The sequence below is a fragment of the Thunnus thynnus genome, chromosome 1, assembly GCF_963924715.1.
Source record: "Thunnus thynnus chromosome 1, fThuThy2.1, whole genome shotgun sequence".
In the NCBI taxonomy this organism is placed as follows: Eukaryota; Metazoa; Chordata; class Actinopteri; order Scombriformes; family Scombridae; genus Thunnus; species Thunnus thynnus.
Window position 1 is genome coordinate 13,773,363 of NC_089517.1, and position 17,618 is coordinate 13,790,980.

A 17,618-nucleotide genomic window follows, 5' to 3' on the forward strand; every position below is an offset into this window, starting at 1 on the left:
GAGTGATTTCTTCAGTGAGAGCGTTTACTCGAATGAATAATTGAACATATACACAATCTACAAATAAACATATAAACATAGGCTACCCTGCTTAACAGGCTGGTTACAGTAGCATACATACCCTATTCAAGTTACACAAATATTCAGTATTTCTTTGAGACATAATTCCCATTCTCTCTACTGTTACTGGTAAATAATATACTGCTGTAACTCAGTAACCTCTCATAACCTTATAAAAGTTACTAAATAGACAATATAGAAAAACTGTGTAAAATACATCTGCATATGTAGACAATTGGATTCACAAAATGGCGGAAGCAATTGGCGTAGTTACGGGTTGAACTCTGCTAACAAGCGGGAGCTAGCTCGCCAGACACTTTACCATACTCGGCAAACTTTACTTTAATTCACTTGAAATGTTACACATACATTCACTTGACACTCAAACATATTAGAAAATTTATTACAACCACCTTAATAGTGTCAAATGCCGACAACATACCTGAAACGGGGAGAAATAATCACAAGAGTGATACGAGTGATTTCTTCAGTGAGAGCGTTTACTCGAATGAAGAAAACACCGCGAGTTCCCCTGGATACGTGGGTGGAGACAAAAGCAATCGATCTCACGCTGGTAGATTAAGACTACTTTGCGGATCACTGATAATACCATTATAGCTGAACCTCTGACAATAAAGGATGAAATGAACAATGAATTAATTAAAGACCTTTTAAAATTTTAACCTCTTTTGACATAATGAATTCCTACTTCTTTTTAACCCATTTTAAACACATCTTATAAATTGTTTCTCATGACTATGATCTTTTTAACCTTATCACAGCATTTTAAGTGTACTGTCCTTTTTAAGCTTGTATGGCCCTTTTAGTGCATCATTCTTTTAACTTATCACATACTCCCCTACAAAATAAATGTCGTCCCGACATTAAACCAATTAATTAAACAATTTTCTCATGAGCTTGGCAATGAAGGGCTCCTGTGAGTTGGTACACAAACAAAGGTCACAGTCTGATGACTCAACAGTCCATAATCACAGGGCTACAGTCCATATTCGGTGACTGGCCAATGCATAAACTGTCTATCAGCAGTTTTTCAACAGTCCATTAGTTTTGCATGGCAATGATACACAGTCTGCAAATTGTCCATGACAATAGTTTTGAAACAGTCCATGAATAGTCCATGGCAACAGTCTGTGTGAACAGTCTATGTATTGTCCATGGTGTTCGTCAAACTTAGTCAAGTCTGTAGGCTCATGGTTTGCTGGAGTCCATACATGAAGGGGGGCTGGAAGTAGTATGGCTGAAGGGGCGGTAGCCATGGGACCAGTCCTGATGCATGGTAGACAGGTAACATCTGAGTTGCTGGCTGGATACTGTAGCAAGAGGGGATGCCAAGCTGATCGTAGGTCATACGTCTCGGTGGGTGTCTCTCTCTTTGTGGCAGCTGGTAGGATGGCTCCTCAGGTTCAGCAGCACTTGACGAGGGAGAGGCATGTGGTGAGTGTTCATCAGGCAAATTTCCAACAGGTAAGTCTATTTCCTCACCAGGCAGGTTTTCAGCAGGTGTGCTAGACTCCTCCAGCTGATCTTCCCCAGGAGACTGTGCTTGTGGTGCAACAGGAGCTGGCATTTCAATTCTCTCTTCCACTGGTGGGCGCCTATGTTCAAGCGCCATCCTCGATTCACCCAAGGTTTCCTTTCTTTCTGCAGGCACTGTGGGGGCTCGGAGTGGCTCATGATGGAGTTCATACTCATCCCCGCTGTCCTCATCAGATTCCTGAGTTTGAGATGCAGGCTGGTATTTCTTTTTCTGTGTCCCTTTTCCATTTTTTGTAAACTCTGGTGATGTCTCGAAAGGTAAGTGATCACAGGGCATTAGCAAGTTTCTGTGCAGAACTCTGGAGCATCCCTTACCCCTTTCTGGTCTCACTTCATAAATTGGCAGGTTAGACCCCATTCGTCTCACTACTGTGTGAACTGTGTCCTCCCAATAGTTCCGGAGTTTGCCTGGTCCTCCCCTGGGTGTCAAGTTTTTGATCAGGACGCGCTCACCGGGTTGTAGTGCTGAACTCCTTACTTTTGTGTCATAGTACCTTTTACTCCTTTCAGCAGCCTTTTGAGCATTTCTGTTAGCAATGGCGTAGGCTTCTTCCATACCTTGTTTCCATTTCTCCACATAGTCTCGCTGGTCACTGGAGCCTGATTCTGTGTGCAGTCCAAAGAGCATATCAACTGGAAGCCTGGGTGATCTCCCGTACAGAAGATAGTATGGCGAGTAGCCTGTCACTTCACAACGTGTACAGTTATAAGCATTCACCAGTTTGTTCAAGGACTCTTTCCAGTTTGATTTCTGTGCATCAGTCAGTGTCTTGAGCATCTGTAACAATGTCCTGTTCATGCGTTCCACTTGACCGTTCCCCATCGGGTGATAGGGCGTTGTCCTGGACCCAGCCACTCCGCTGAGTTTCTGTAACTGACTGAACAACTGATTCTCGAATTCTCCCCCTTGGTCGTGGTGGATGCGAGAGGGGAAGCCAAACTTCAGGGCGAAATCATTGAAGATTAGGTTGGCAGCAGTTTTCCCTGACTTTGATGTGGTGGCGTATGCTTGAGCAAAACGCGTGAAATGATCAACAAGGACAAGGATGTACTCATATCCGCCTTTGCATCGGTCAAGATGGAGGAAGTCAACGCATATCAACTCAAATGGCTGTGTTGTCACAATATTTGTCAAGGGAGCTCTTGTGTCATGGCAGGGTTTTTTCTGTTTTAGACAAGAGCAGGCCTTAGTCACATAGTGCTCGATGTCTGATTGCATGTATGGCCAGAAGAAACGGTCACGTACTAGGGATACTGTGCGATCAGCGCCTTGGTGACCCATGTTATTGTGCAACTCTTCCAACACCTTTCCTTTGTATCTTTCTGGCAAGACTAGTTGCTCACGGGCAGTGGTAGTTCTGTACAGAACGCCATCATCATCTATTGTCAATTTGTCCCATTCCCTGAACAAGCATTTCGTCTTTGGACTGAGCTCTCTCAGCTCCTTAACTGGTGGCTTGGAACCTGACAGTTTGCACTCTAGCACAGGACAGATAACTGGATCAGACTCTTGTGCTTCTCGTAGCTGTTCTTTTGGTATGGGGCTGATAGATGTAGTGGCTGGCTCACTTTCAGCTGAAACTGACATGGATACAGCCGTGAGTGACCAAGTTGCAGGGGACTCTTTCTGTACCTCAACAGCTTGGATGGCAGCAGTGATGGTGTTAGGTAGCAGTTCCTCACAATATTCTCTCATTAGTGACTCTACATCCAGCGGCATTCTCGACAAAGCATCAGCATCACTGTTCTCCTTCCCTGGTCTGTACTTGATTGTAAAGTGGAAATCAGCCAACTCTGCAACCCACCTGGAAGTGGTTGCGTTCAGCTTTGCAGTCGACAGGATGTAGGTGAGCGGGTTGTTATCACTATACACAGTGAAAGTTGGAGCATAGTACAGATAGTCGCGGAACTTGTCAGTGATTGCCCATTTTAAAGCCAGGAATTCTAGCTTGCCTGCATGGAGGTGATAGTTCTTTTCAGCTGCCGTTAACGAACGAGAGCCATAAGCAATGACTCTAAGTTTGCCATCTTGGTGTTGATACAGTACTGCTCCCAAACCTTGGTGTGATGCATCAGTGTGTACAATGAATGGCTGAGTGAAATCAGGGAAACCCAACACTGGTGGATGGAGCAGGCAGTCAATCAAATGTTCAAGTACCTGTTGGTGCTGATCTGTCCACTTGATCAGTTTATTTGAGGGCACAACATGACTCACTCTCTTTAGTCTTGTTTTTATTTCTCTGCTGTTGACAGAGACTTCATCTGTGTCTGCTTTTAGGAGCTCATATAGACAGCTGGCTTTTCGTGAAAAGTCTTTGATGTACTGCCTGTAGTAGGTGAGTAAACCAAGCATTTTCCTGAGTTGGCCCACAGTCTGAGGTCTGATATCTTTTAGTGCTCTAACAGCTTCGAAGTCGGCTGGATCAACTTTACTGCCCTCTGCAGATACTATTCTGCCCAGGTAGCGGACCTCAGGCTTGAATAGATCACACTTGCTTGGCTTGAGTTTGATGCCGTGCTCTCTGAGGCGTTGCAGCACTTTTTGTACATCATTCACATGGTTGTCAAAGGTTTTACTGAAAACCAGTGTGTCGTCCAGATAAGGAATGCAGATGTTATCCCGAAGCCCTTCCAAACACTCCTCCATACAACGTTGGAAGGCCGCTGGGGCGTTCATGAGGCCGAAGGGGATGCGAATCCACTCATAAAGTCCCCATGGGGTAACAAAAGCTGTCAGTGGTCTGCTTTCTTCCGACATAAACCCCTGGTGGTAAGCTTTCCCCTGGTCTAAGAGAGAAAACCAGGATTTACCACCTAAACTGTTCATGATGTCTTGGACCCGAGGGATAGGCTGACGATCAGGATGGGTCTTCCTGTTCAGGTCTCTGTAATCTATGCACAGCCGAAGGGTGCCATCTTTTTTTCGCACACACACAACGGGTGAGGAGTATGAGGAGTTTGACTTCCTGACCCAGCCTTGTGCTATTAGGTCGTGGAGGTAACCCTTCATTTCCTGGTACAGGGGGCTAGGCACTGATATATATGTGCGTTTGACAGGTTCAGTGTCTTTGAGGGAAATGGTCATATGCAACTTTTCAATACAGCCGATATCACTGTCTGACTTTGAGAAGGAATGACACTCTTCTCTGAGCATCTGTTTCACTACCTGTCTCTGATCCTCACTAAGGTGACTAAGATCCACTGGTGGATCCCACTGTTCACTGGCACTACTTGTGGGCTTCATGCTGGTGTGACTCACTGTGGCTGGTGTTGCAACTTTCTCAAATACCTGGGCGGGCAGGACTGTCATAATGGTTTGTACTGTGCCAATTAATGTGCGCCCTGGTAAAACAATGTCATGGTCAGTTGGGTTAGAAACATCAATTGTGATGACTGGGAATACACCTTTCCTGACTCTGACTAGTGTGTCATAAAACTCAAGACCATCTGGCCATTGTGGGTTCAGGTCTGGCTGAAACAGCATGGTCATGTCCTCTTTGAAGGGCTGTGTAGCTACGCGACAGTTGATTTGGATGCTGCTGTGTTTTGAAACTGCAACCTCCTCTTTCTTCGTTTTTACTGCATACTCATCTTCTTGCTCTGCGCTAACAGCCTGTATGAAAGCTCTCACTTTGTTTCTCTTGAGGCTTGGGAAAGCTTTCCTCACTGTGTGATACCGTTTAGTCTTGTCAGTCTTTGTCAGGATGTGCTCAATAACATTGAAACCTATGATGGGATGAGACAGGTGCCAGCCTTTCATTATAAGCACTGGAATGATCAGTTCTTCTGCTTGGTCAGTTTCAGAGGCTAGCCGGAAAACTGTTTCAATCCATCCCAAGTACGGCATTTCAGTTCCGTTTGCGGCAGTCAATGTCAAGTCATCATGTGAGTCAAGGATCTCTGAAACATCTCTCAGCCTTGTGGTTGGGAAGTATTCCTCTTTCCATCTTTCATCAATTACCGACACCTGAGAACCTGTGTCCCATAGAGCTTGCAGGTGGTGGCCATTTAGGTAACATTCAACGAGACACTGCCTGCCAACTAGCGAGGTGACTTTGCGGGGGTGGCCAACTCGAGGTAGGAGGGGCGGAGTATCAGCAATTTTCCCTTTGCAGGAAGCCTTTCCACTGGCGCTTGGCAGGTGAGTGCATTTTCCTTTATGCTCAGCCCAGTTTTGGTTTTGACATGTTTTGGAACAGTACAGTGTCTCTTTGCAGGATGAACATCGTTTCAATTTGTCAGGTGAGTCTGCACTGCCACAATTTGCACATTTCTGGGACTCTTTGCTAGTCACGGTTAGCACCCGTCCCGTGGTGGTAACCATTCCCTGTTTAAAGGAGCCTCCCTGGATGGTCTGATTCCTCTGATTTTGCATCCAGCCTGAAAATGTTCTCCACTTCCACATCGGTAGCAGTGCATGCAGTGTTCATTCGCTCCTGTCTGCTGGCAGACAAAACATCTCCGTGGAGCACGGACAGAGTGATTGGTGTACTGATTCGGTCCATACTGTGGCCGCATTGGAGCAGATGTTTGAGGCTGGTTGTAGCTGCTGTAATACTGCTGCGGTGAAACAGATGGCTGAGGGTCCCTATTTGGCCTAACTGCAGGTGGGGCATAGGACTGTGGCTGGAACCTAGTCTGATGTAAAGTTTCTTTGATCTGGGCTATCTCTGCACTGAGACCTTTCAGAGAAGCTACACCTGTCTTAAGCTCTTGTATCTCTGTTAACAGTTCTGGGGAAATCCCTGTTTTGGTTTCCTTCACAGAGCACTTAGCAGGTGACCTATCTTCTGACTGCACTACACTTACACTTGTGGCTGACTGTTGGTTGCTAAGCTTCCTTTTGTTTCTCCTTTCAGCCTCATTAGCACAGGCAACATTTAACCTCTCTAGCAGAAGCTCATCTGAGGTCTCAGTATCTAATAGGAGAGGCTGCATGTCTATCCTGATACTTTCATTCTGGAGACCAGTAAGTAGTGTGTGTAAACACATGCGCTGGACTAACGCTGGATCATACTTAAGCCCTGATTCTGACTCTTGGGAAGCAAACAGTACTTTCTGCCTCAAATCTAAAACTCGCATGAGGAAAGTCTGAGGAGTGTCTTTGCTGTTCTGTGCTTCAGAAGCTAGCTGCTTGTAGAGCTCTGTGGCGCTCTTTTCTTGGAAGTGGGAGCGCAGGATGCGTCGGAGTGTGGGGAGAGTCAGGTGGGGCTTTCCTTCCAAATAGCTGCGTAACTGTGAGCCGGGAGATATAGCTCTAATTACAGCATCTACTATTTCTATTTCAGGATAACCTCTGTTCAGTCCATTCTCAATCTGATGAGCGAGGCTAGAAAATGTCAATTTATCTTTCTGGCCTGCTTCGCCTATTTGACCTGAGATTTTGAAATCTTTGCGCCAGCATGGGCTCGGCTGCTGCAGCTGAGCACTGACCGGGGGCTGCATACTGACTGGTGGGCTGACAGTAGGTTGGGCCTGGCACTGAGACTCATACCCAGCAGCATTAACAGGGATGGACTGCTCAGTTTCCACTCCTTTACGTTGCGTTACAGTTCTCTGCTCCTCTATTTCTCTCTGAGTCCCTGCCCTTTCCACATTCTCCTCAGTTTGTACTGCTCCGTTATCCGTGCCCATGGCCAAACCTGCAATTTTGTCTTTCAGCAGCAACAATTCTGACATGCCGTCATCTTCTAACTCTGCCACTTCTTCTCTGTCAAGATACTTCATTACATGAGTCACTAGTGATATGCGGGACTTTCCTTCAACATTTTCTCTCCGCTCTCCTGAGATGTTAAGAAAATCACAGACTCCGAGCAAATTTTCTCTAGTCAGGGTATGTAGTTCTCCTACAACCTCTTCCTGTAGCTCTTCCAAGGCTGTCATCATGTCGACAGGGCAGGAGCAACTTTTACTGTGCAGGAGTTGACTCTGAACTGGATGGCCTTTAATGTCCCTGATGATCTCTGACTGGCCTCAGGTGACGTGTACTTAACCACCAGCTTCCAGCTCTCCTCGAACAGCAACACGTTCCTCACTACCACCTGCCTGGGTTGTATTGTGGGGGATTTAGCTACCACAGGATTCGGCCGCCAGGTTGTGGACACCGGACATCCAAGGAGCAATCCCAGCGGTGCCTCCAAAATGTTACGCCCCTGAAACGGGGAGAAATAATCACAAGAGTGATACGAGTGATTTCTTCAGTGAGAGCGTTTACTCGAATGAATAATTGAACATATACACAATCTACAAATAAACATATAAACATAGGCTACCCTGCTTAACAGGCTGGTTACAGTAGCATACATACCCTATTCAAGTTACACAAATATTCAGTATTTCTTTGAGACATAATTCCCATTCTCTCTACTGTTACTGGTAAATAATATACTGCTGTAACTCAGTAACCTCTCATAACCTTATAAAAGTTACTAAATAGACAATATAGAAAAACTGTGTAAAATACATCTGCATATGTAGACAATTGGATTCACAAAATGGCGGAAGCAATTGGCGTAGTTACGGGTTGAACTCTGCTAACAAGCGGGAGCTAGCTCGCCAGACACTTTACCATACTCGGCAAACTTTACTTTAATTCACTTGAAATGTTACACATACATTCACTTGACACTCAAACATATTAGAAAATTTATTACAACCACCTTAATAGTGTCAAATGCCGACAACATACCTGAAACGGGGAGAAATAATCACAAGAGTGATACGAGTGATTTCTTCAGTGAGAGCGTTTACTCGAATGAAGAAAACACCGCGAGTTCCCCTGGATACGTGGGTGGAGACAAAAGCAATCGATCTCACGCTGGTAGATTAAGACTACTTTGCGGATCACTGATAATACCATTATAGCTGAACCTCTGACAATAAAGGATGAAATGAACAATGAATTAATTAAAGACCTTTTAAAATTTTAACCTCTTTTGACATAATGAATTCCTACTTCTTTTTAACCCATTTTAAACACATCTTATAAATTGTTTCTCATGACTATGATCTTTTTAACCTTATCACAGCATTTTAAGTGTACTGTCCTTTTTAAGCTTGTATGGCCCTTTTAGTGCATCATTCTTTTAACTTATCACACTAGCACAGAATAGTTGAAGGGCTGAGGAGAAAAATAAGAAAGAGGAAGAAGAAAAAAAGAACTTTTCTTACTGAACTTAAATACTGAATATTAGTTTTGGTAGTTAATAGTGTAGGCAAATGCACATAAAACAGATAAAATGTTTGTTTAGTCAGGTTGCAATTATTACCATTGTGTTTCATCAGAAAAGCTGACCCCTCTATCACCTCGATCTTATTTCGGCATCTTAGAACAGAAGTAATTTCAACTGTGCAGTAATGGGAATTGTTTGGTTAATGCATTCACTGTGTTCTCTAGACGACCTGCAGCATTCTGCCCTCTCATCACTGCACTCCAAATTCATAAAATCTGCTTATTAGAATTCAGCCACAAGTCTGGTTGAATTCCTTGAAGCCATTAGCGATTGTTGAGAATGGTTTGGGCTGGCCTCAGCATCGACTGTAATGACAAGGACAGGGTGCCAGGGAGAATCAATGCTTCTCTGTGGCTCAAGAATGAAACTGTAACAGCAAGACTGCCCCAATTGAACACTGGACTGCTGTCTTTTTCAACCACTTAATTGATCAAAGTTTTATTTATCTTGTCACAAGACTTTAACCTAATTTGTTTTCCATTCACTCACAAAGTACCTTCATTGAATAACCATGTTAACAATCAGCAGTGTTGCATTAATTTTTCCCCCTCTCCGAACACACTTTAAATATTGTGTCTGTGTTAATTTACATGTAGCAGGGGCACTTTTAAACTTGTGTAATTAATTATCATATCAAACATAATCTCTATATTAGTTTTTGTCAGCACGCGCACACATATACTCACAGTGGGCTTTTCATTAGAGAATATTCTCTTTGTATGTGTTTTAATACAGCAGAGAGAGTAGAGGGGTGGAGGGCTGAGCTGAATCCCTTTCCCTTTGTTCTTTCTGAACAAAGCAGAGGTGCATCATGCATATCCTCTTTACTCTGCAACTGTGCAAAGATGTCCTTGTAATTGGGTGATATTTTTTACTGCAATAACCGCTGCATGCATTTCCATTACATTTCTGTCATAAAATACCCTCCTCACTGTCGTCAACTTAAATGGAATGTCAATACTTAGTGTGTGGAATGGGGAGCGTGGAAATGGGCTTAACACTGGGACCCATAAACATAAAGTTTAATGCCGCCACCAAAGGAAGGGCCAATCACAGCATAGCTTTGCAAATCAAAGAATAATAATCACAGATTTTCTCGCCAAGCCATCTCAACAGATTAATATAAATAAGTTAGTAGCATCCTCTTGTGCGCTCTCATTTTCTAATCATCACCAATTTCCTTCTCCTCATTTTACTTTGCATCGTGCACTTTTCTTGGATCCAAACTGCACAATCCTCTAACCAATTTTTTTTTTCATTTTCTTGTTCAGTGATGGAGTCCAGGCAAAACAAAGCAGGCCAAGATATAAAGAAAAAACAAACAGCAAAATCAAATTATTTGGTATGAAGTAGGGTCTGGATTGTGGAATAGCAGACAGCACTGCTCAGCTGATTTCAGTCTGATGTCCAGAGGGAGATTCCCCACACAGGGCCACTTTATGGGCTCATTTGCATTACCACAGCTCCTGATTGTAAGTCAGCAGGCTGCTAAGAAGGAGACAGCCATGCCAGCACAGGGCAATTATGGCCATAATATATTAACCCGTGCTGGGCAATTTCCAGAGACAAGTCAGATGATGCCGTGATTGATTTTACTATGCTATAAGTGTTAACTATTAACACTACTATACATGGAATATGATCATTGTTGTATATCATTTGTTCAGACGTCTGTACTCACTTTGCTCTCCCATACTTAGTTTTGTAATTGCCAACATCCCATCCATCTCAAGAAAAAAAAAAAGATATATGTTATATTATAATTAAATGCTCATTTCAGGAATACATTTGACCAAAGACCCGCGTGAATGAGTCATCTACATAACTTGCAATGTATCATTTTCCCCCCATGAGTCTTACCACCAGTCACAAGATAAACATCATGTTCTTTTCATAGCAGTACACACACACAACACTTGTTGAGAAACGAATGTTGTCTTGTGATGTCAAGGAAGAGTGCATGCAGTGGTATCTCTAAGGTAATTAAACAGAACTAAAGGTCTGCTGTGACTGTGAAGGCTTGGCAGGGCTAGACTAATGGTAAAGCTAATTAAAGTGTGTTTTATCCCCCTAATGAAACTCATCTTCTCAGCCCACAGTATACAGACAAGTTCAACAGAGAAGCTTCACAAGTCCTCGGAGACTTTCAGCAGGATGTTATTATTCTTACCTTTACATGTTGGTCATAAAAGTTCATTTTCCTTACCCATGTGATCAAAACTAATACTAATTGTTTATCATAAAAAACGTTTTTTTATTTATTTATTTTTTTTTACTGAGCAGTTACTATAATATAGGAAGATATAAACATTCATAACATACATTCATTTGGTAGACACGTTTGTCCAAAGCATCTTACAACCAATGCATTCAAGCTACATGGGGACAAGAGCTAGATCAAATCAAAAATGCATCCTTGCATCCCTCCCAAACAGCTAACAGCATGATCAGTGCCACATCAGAAGTGCCTAAAAATAATCATCTGTGGAAAACACATTTTGTGCACAGAAGTAGTAGATGTGGATGCTATTTGGCAAAGACACCAAGGGCTCCAAATTCATGATGGCACATGGCAGAGCTTTCTGCTGACAAAGCCTAGTTGTCAAGTGTTTTTTTCCCCGCTGTATTTTGGTGACTCAATATTAACTTGACTGTCTTAAATTGCAAAGGTAGGAGTAGTTCCTACAGCGGTTAGTACTGTCACTTCACAGCGAGACGGTCATGAGTCTGAATTCATGTGCATCTCTTGTGCTCCTCTTTCCTCCAGTAGTTCAGAGCCTTGCAGTTTAGGTAAAGTTTAGGTGATTAATATTGTCTGTCTGTGTACACCTGTGATGGACTGGTAACCTATCTAGAGTGTAACATACATGCTGGAATAGTCTCCATAGGCTAGGCAGTTATACAAATTTAGATGTCAAGGTTTCCTGGCGGCTTTGTGCTTGCATTACTCAACTGATCAACCCTGTTCTGTCATATTTTCATTCTTTCACTAAGCCACCCATTCAAGAACACACACACAAAACAAACCCCTGAACAATTTATTTTTTTACGTAGTGGCAAATACGTCTCTTAGGGAAAGTAATGTATAACATTTTTTGTTCTAAATTGTATTTAAAATTGTGGTTGTGGTGTGAATGATTTTCTGTGAACGACTATGCACCAGGATGTGTGAAATGAGAACTGTGGAAGTTTCAGTACTCTCCATAGATGTAAGGAAATGGCTGGTGGATGCCACTTCCAGTTGTCAAACCGTCCCTACCGTCCACCACCGGTCCTGAGTGACTCACTGAACCTTTTCTTGAATTGAGTAATATTCTCTCTGGGAAAAGAACAACACATTAAGCAAATGTGTTACTGTATATCCTCCCCAGCGAATATCAGGTGTCATATATTCACTTGTGATTATGTTGCATTTCCCACATAAGATAATTTCCTTCTTGGGAGGGGCTCTTTTGTCCAGACTGTTGTGATGTAACTGGTTATGATGGATGCCAGTCATACCCACAATAACTGAAAATGTATACCTCAACCCCTATGGCACTGCAACATAGTTGTACAACATGATTCTAGCCACAAAATGACCAAATGTCTGTTGCTGCAGGCTGTTGAGACTGCATTTTTATGTGTAGCTGGTTTAATTTCTGTCCCATCTTGGTGTCCATGTGTATTGTGGCTGCCCCCTTAACAACACTGTAAGGAGCTGGACCTCTTTCAGTGTGGGACTTCATTAAAATTCATTAGTCATGCCAGCCTCAGTCTCATCAGCAGCCACGGCATTTTAATGAAATAAAAAAAAAAATAAAAAAGAACAACAAACAAATCAGTTTTACCCCAGAAGACTAAATTAGCCACAACTTGAAATCGATAGCAAATTGGATTGGTTTTCACCAGTTTTTCGCAGAGGAACTTTAATTTTATTTGTTTATATACAATTAATTACCTGACATTTTAAATTCATAAAGTCAAAATATCAATTTCAATGTCCATTTCAGGTAAATGAAAAGGGAAGATATATGCGCCACAAAACCATGAGTGCTGGATAAAGCAGAAAATATCAAGGCAAAAGTAGACTCTTCACTTTTTTGAGCTCTCATAACTTTAATTATCTTTTTCTTTGGCTGAACTATTTCGATCCAAAGTGTTCTACTTTTCCCATTTCAGGTAATGGAAAGTGTATTGAAACCCCATGTCACTGCCAGGACTCAATCAATCTCAATAACCTTTTTTATTCATGCACCTTATTTTTATTGTCAGTGTTGACAGTATCACACACTGCAACCGAGGATTTACCACGATGACTCTGACATTGTGGAGTGAAAAATGATCAATTATAATGTTGCCAACTCTCACTTCACTCTCTCTGTCACTTATCATACTGGTGATAAATGGCTAGGTACTAATACATAATCTCACATTCTGGGCGGTTTATGGAGAAAGACTGCCATTAATTAGAGTGACAGACAAGTGGAATATATTAGGAAGATGCATAATGAGATAAAGGTTCTGAGTATTGCTCTATCCAGCTCCCACGTATTTTCCTCATTTTTCTCCAATAATTGGAAGAATTTGTGTGAGTATAGGTTGTTAGAAAGGTTTTTTGTTAAAATGGTACATTTTAGGAGTAGAATGTTGATTTAAACAATCTTACAGTTACCACCTGCAATACGTCTACACAACTATGATTCTTTCAGCACTTCAGCTTTCGGCCTATTAAAGCAACCTGAAAGAAAAACAAAGCTTAAGATACACTGCCAAATTCGAAAAATTTTCTCCCAGTTCAGAGTTGATGCTCTGAGACTCAATGGCGAACTGTTTGGGTTTTAAACCTCATCAAAAATCTTAAACTATAATTTAATATTCTTTAACAAAAAGTATGGCACAGTAACAGATGGCATTTTCAGTTTTACCATTGTACTTAGTGTGTTACAAATACAGAACACTATATAAATAACACAAGATGGTATTGGCTGCTGCACTGGCTATGGCAGAAAACAAACCAGAATGAGAGCCTATAAGAAGATCAGCATGAAGTGTTTTTTGTGCCTTAAACAACAGTTAAGCAACAGTTATAACAAATTATATTTTATATTTTTTATGCCAATGATACTAGTGTGAGGTGGGGCTCCTGTGCTTTTAACCTGTGCTGCTGGTTAATGGTTTGGGACACCCACAGTTCATTTCTCACAACCTGTAGAGCTGTAAAGTTTGTGCTTGTGTTAGTATTATCGCTGCTCTTAGCTGCCATTTCTTACTGGAACATGTGTCATGTTAGCTAGCAAGAGCTAATGATTATTGATCTTGAAGAAGGCCAGAGGGCCAAAACGTCATCTGAATTAAAGAGAAATACATACAGAGCCAGAGTGTGTGACACTTTTTTCCTACTCTCAAGCTAGCAAGAGCTTACGTATCAAAGGTGGCGTGTGGTATAAAATAAAATAAAATTGGGAAATGGTGGGGTGAGTGCCACATACAGATTCAGTCATTTTAGTGATCAATTCTAAATTTTACCATATAGACTATTGTAACACTGTTTATTTTTCTGCTCACCTGCTGTGCGCACCTCCTCATTTATTTGTAAACGGGAAACCCATCTACGGACAAGAAGCTTCTGATCTTGGTAAGCAAAATTCTGACTGAACTAGCTAATATCAGTGTAAGTTAAGCTGAATGGCAGTCCATCCATATTTTCATGACAGTAATGAAATATTAGTTTGAAAATGTTAGCTTTATGTTCAGAATGAAATATTTGCCTACAAAATTGCATAAATGAGCATCAACCATTATAACTATCATAAGTACAAGCTATCGTTAGCTAAGCTGTAAGTTAGTTAGGTAGAAGATAACACAGCTTCAATATGTTAGTTAAAAGCTAACGTTAGATGCTTGCTAAATATACTAACGCTATATCATTGTTGTGATTGCTGCGAAAGAGCAATGTTAGGAAGTGGGCTATAACTTGATCTTAACAGGATTAAGGCAGGGGTCCATTTCTTTAAATTTATAAATGTATCATATCTGAGCAATGCAAAGCTATTTTAACATGAACCAACGTGGCATTTTGTTTTTAGGTGAAGATTTTCTACAAAGACACAGCATTTCTAGACACTGGTAAAAATGATTACTTCTGTCCAATGACTGCCCAGAGCAGCATAACAGTGCTCATGGAAGACCCTGCCAAGAGTTTGAGACTGTCTGGTATGTATGCTGTATGTTTTCACTGTTTTATTTTGGTATAACAACAAAGGCAGCAACTCACACACACACAAAATAAATAAATACATACATACATACATACATACATACATACATAAAGAAGAGGACAACATTTTGGCCACATAGAAACTATACATTTTACACTAACCAGAAAAATATAAATCTATACATTGAAACAATTGAATTTTGGGGAATTAGAAAGGTGTTGATTACACTTTACATTATATTTCTATATATTTTATATTTTATATATATTTTTTCAGTAATACTTTGATATGATGCAGTATTATGAATACAATTAATGATATGTTCACTGCATGAGAAACGGCACAGTGTGCATTAGTTTTTAAATGACAGTGGTCACCATATTGCTGTGGTGCTTGTTTTGTAACCTGTTAATCTACATTGCAAATCTTTCATTTTCTATTTTTACAGGCTACACAACAAAGAAACTGGCTTGCAGGGAGACTGAAGTTAGAAAGCCTGTAATGTAGAAGCCTGGTAATGAGAAAAAAAACGCCATCGCTGAAAAAAAAGTAATTTATTCAAGCTCTGAGGTACTTGTTTATTTCTGTTTGACACTTTTCACAGTTTTTTCTGGTTATTTTTCAGGGTGATGTGATGAAGCTTATGTTTTGTGATCGTGTATGTAATGCCTTTTATCTACAAAATTAACTGTTGCTTGTTGTTTGTTTTTCCTGTTGGAAATGCAAAGTTAATAAATCATTCTTCAATCTAAAGTTTAGCATGGTTTTTGTTTTATTTTCTAACTTAAATTTGTTCTCCTGGGTCAGCTAAAATAATTTAAAAGATACCTACACCCCCCCTTTTTTTTCCAAGTGTCCTCAAAGGCTTTATTAGTGACATTTCGACTAAAGATGGTCTTCCTCTGGCAACTGAGTTCAGTACCAATCAAAAGTTTGGACACACTGTCTCATGATATATTAAATCAATTTTCTGTGAAGACAACTGTCAAAAAGATGAAATTGCTGTATCTGGTCGAATTGTTCAGTATGTTACCAAACCATCCCTACCCTAGACTCTGCCTATTGTATTGATCCACCCAACACTGTATGGTTCTCTATACTCCTATTAGTAACTGTTAACTGAGCCTGTATGTACTTGGAAAAATTCTCTGACTTTATATTTAAAATGCGTGTGAATGTGTGTATGTGTGTGTCTTGGGATGGGGGTGGTAACCGTGTATTTGTTTATGTCTGTGTGTGAGTCAGATTATGGGAACAGTGTATGCCAATGACAGCAGACAGCCTGACAGAGAGACTGGCATATTGCCATTCAATATAGCTGAGCCTAACACAGCTTCAATAAAGTTTCCACCTGTGTTGCATAGCTAAATAAAGCAGCGAGCAGTTAATATATTGGTAGCCAAGCTGTAAACAGATAAATAACTTAGAATAAGTGCAAGTGAGTTGACTATTTTTAGGAGACAGGAAACTGTCTTAAGTAAGCAAGTTTGGCTAACAATATGGCCTGTGCTGATAAGAAGCACAAGTTGGATGCTATATAGTGCTGCTACCCAGATAACCCATCCCCTCCTTTCTCTCTGCTTCTGCTCTGCCTTGTTGTTGGTCATCTGGAAGTCAGTTAAAGACAGTGATTTATGCCTGGGGCTTCATGCAGCATAGCCTCATTACACACAGCCATTTTGAGAATCAGCAGATAATTACAGTATATATCATAGACCTCATGGGGCCGAGCAGATTCAGTCCATTCCACTGGCCTGTCATTTAGGCCATAGGGCCTCAGAAATGGAAAACTGGATTTTACCCTCATTTGGGATATAATTTGCTCTTTATTTTATAGGAATTCCTGTTGAAAATTCATTGTGGAATGTTGATTTGGCATTTTTTAAATTGCTCTACTGTGAATAGTCATTATAGTTAATGCTTTTCTTGCAAACGTTATATCTGTATTCAGTAAAGACAGTACAGAGTCAAGCTCTTTTGAGGGCAGTAAACATCGGTTTAATAAAAATGATGACTTAGATATTTCAAGTATTTTACATCATTATTGTGTTTACTTCTCTTTGCACCAGAGTGAAACATATTGGGGTTTTTGGCCTATTAAAACTGACAAGTCTTGCCTAAATGACAAAGTAACCAAAGCTAAATAAGCAATTCTAATTCTTTTCTTTTTCAATTCTCCATGAAGGGAACGTTAACTCGTGCCCGAACTGAACTGAACCCTGAATATCTGGACCTTCGTCCGCGAGCCGAGCTGAACCCTGAATATTGGACCCCTTGCACCCCTTTAGTGAGTACCGATGGTCCCATTTCTCATGAAACGATCTCCATAGATTCACCTTTAATAAACTCAAATTATGTTGTATAGCAGTTTTGCTTCAGCATGCCATGCAATAACATGCTCAGTTCTATTATGATTTACTAGGTTCAGTATAATTTTCTCATTCATGACTCCATCCATGCTTCTATGGCTTCTGCGTGAGACACTGCACAGACTCTGCTTTCTTCAAATTTTCTTCTTCTTCCCTATACAATGTTTAAGTATTTGTTTGCCTCTTAGTTACTGTGACAC

At 41.1% G+C, this 17,618-nt stretch overlaps 1 protein-coding gene and 1 long non-coding RNA gene across 2 annotated transcripts in view; both read left to right on the forward strand.

The window, feature by feature from the left end:
* Positions 1-17,618, forward strand: part of LOC137180747 (protocadherin-9) — a 221,964-nt gene that overhangs the window by 44,817 nt on the left and 159,529 nt on the right. Inside the window, exon 3 of the mRNA XM_067586022.1 lies at positions 17,235-17,336. Within this exon, the coding sequence (XP_067442123.1) occupies positions 17,235-17,336 (102 nt within the window). The remainder of the gene's footprint in view (positions 1-17,234; positions 17,337-17,618) is intronic.
* Positions 13,943-15,737, forward strand: LOC137180763 (uncharacterized). Its single transcript, XR_010928054.1, has 3 exons — positions 13,943-14,466; positions 14,918-15,044; positions 15,498-15,737. It is a non-coding gene; the product is annotated as an uncharacterized lncRNA (long non-coding RNA).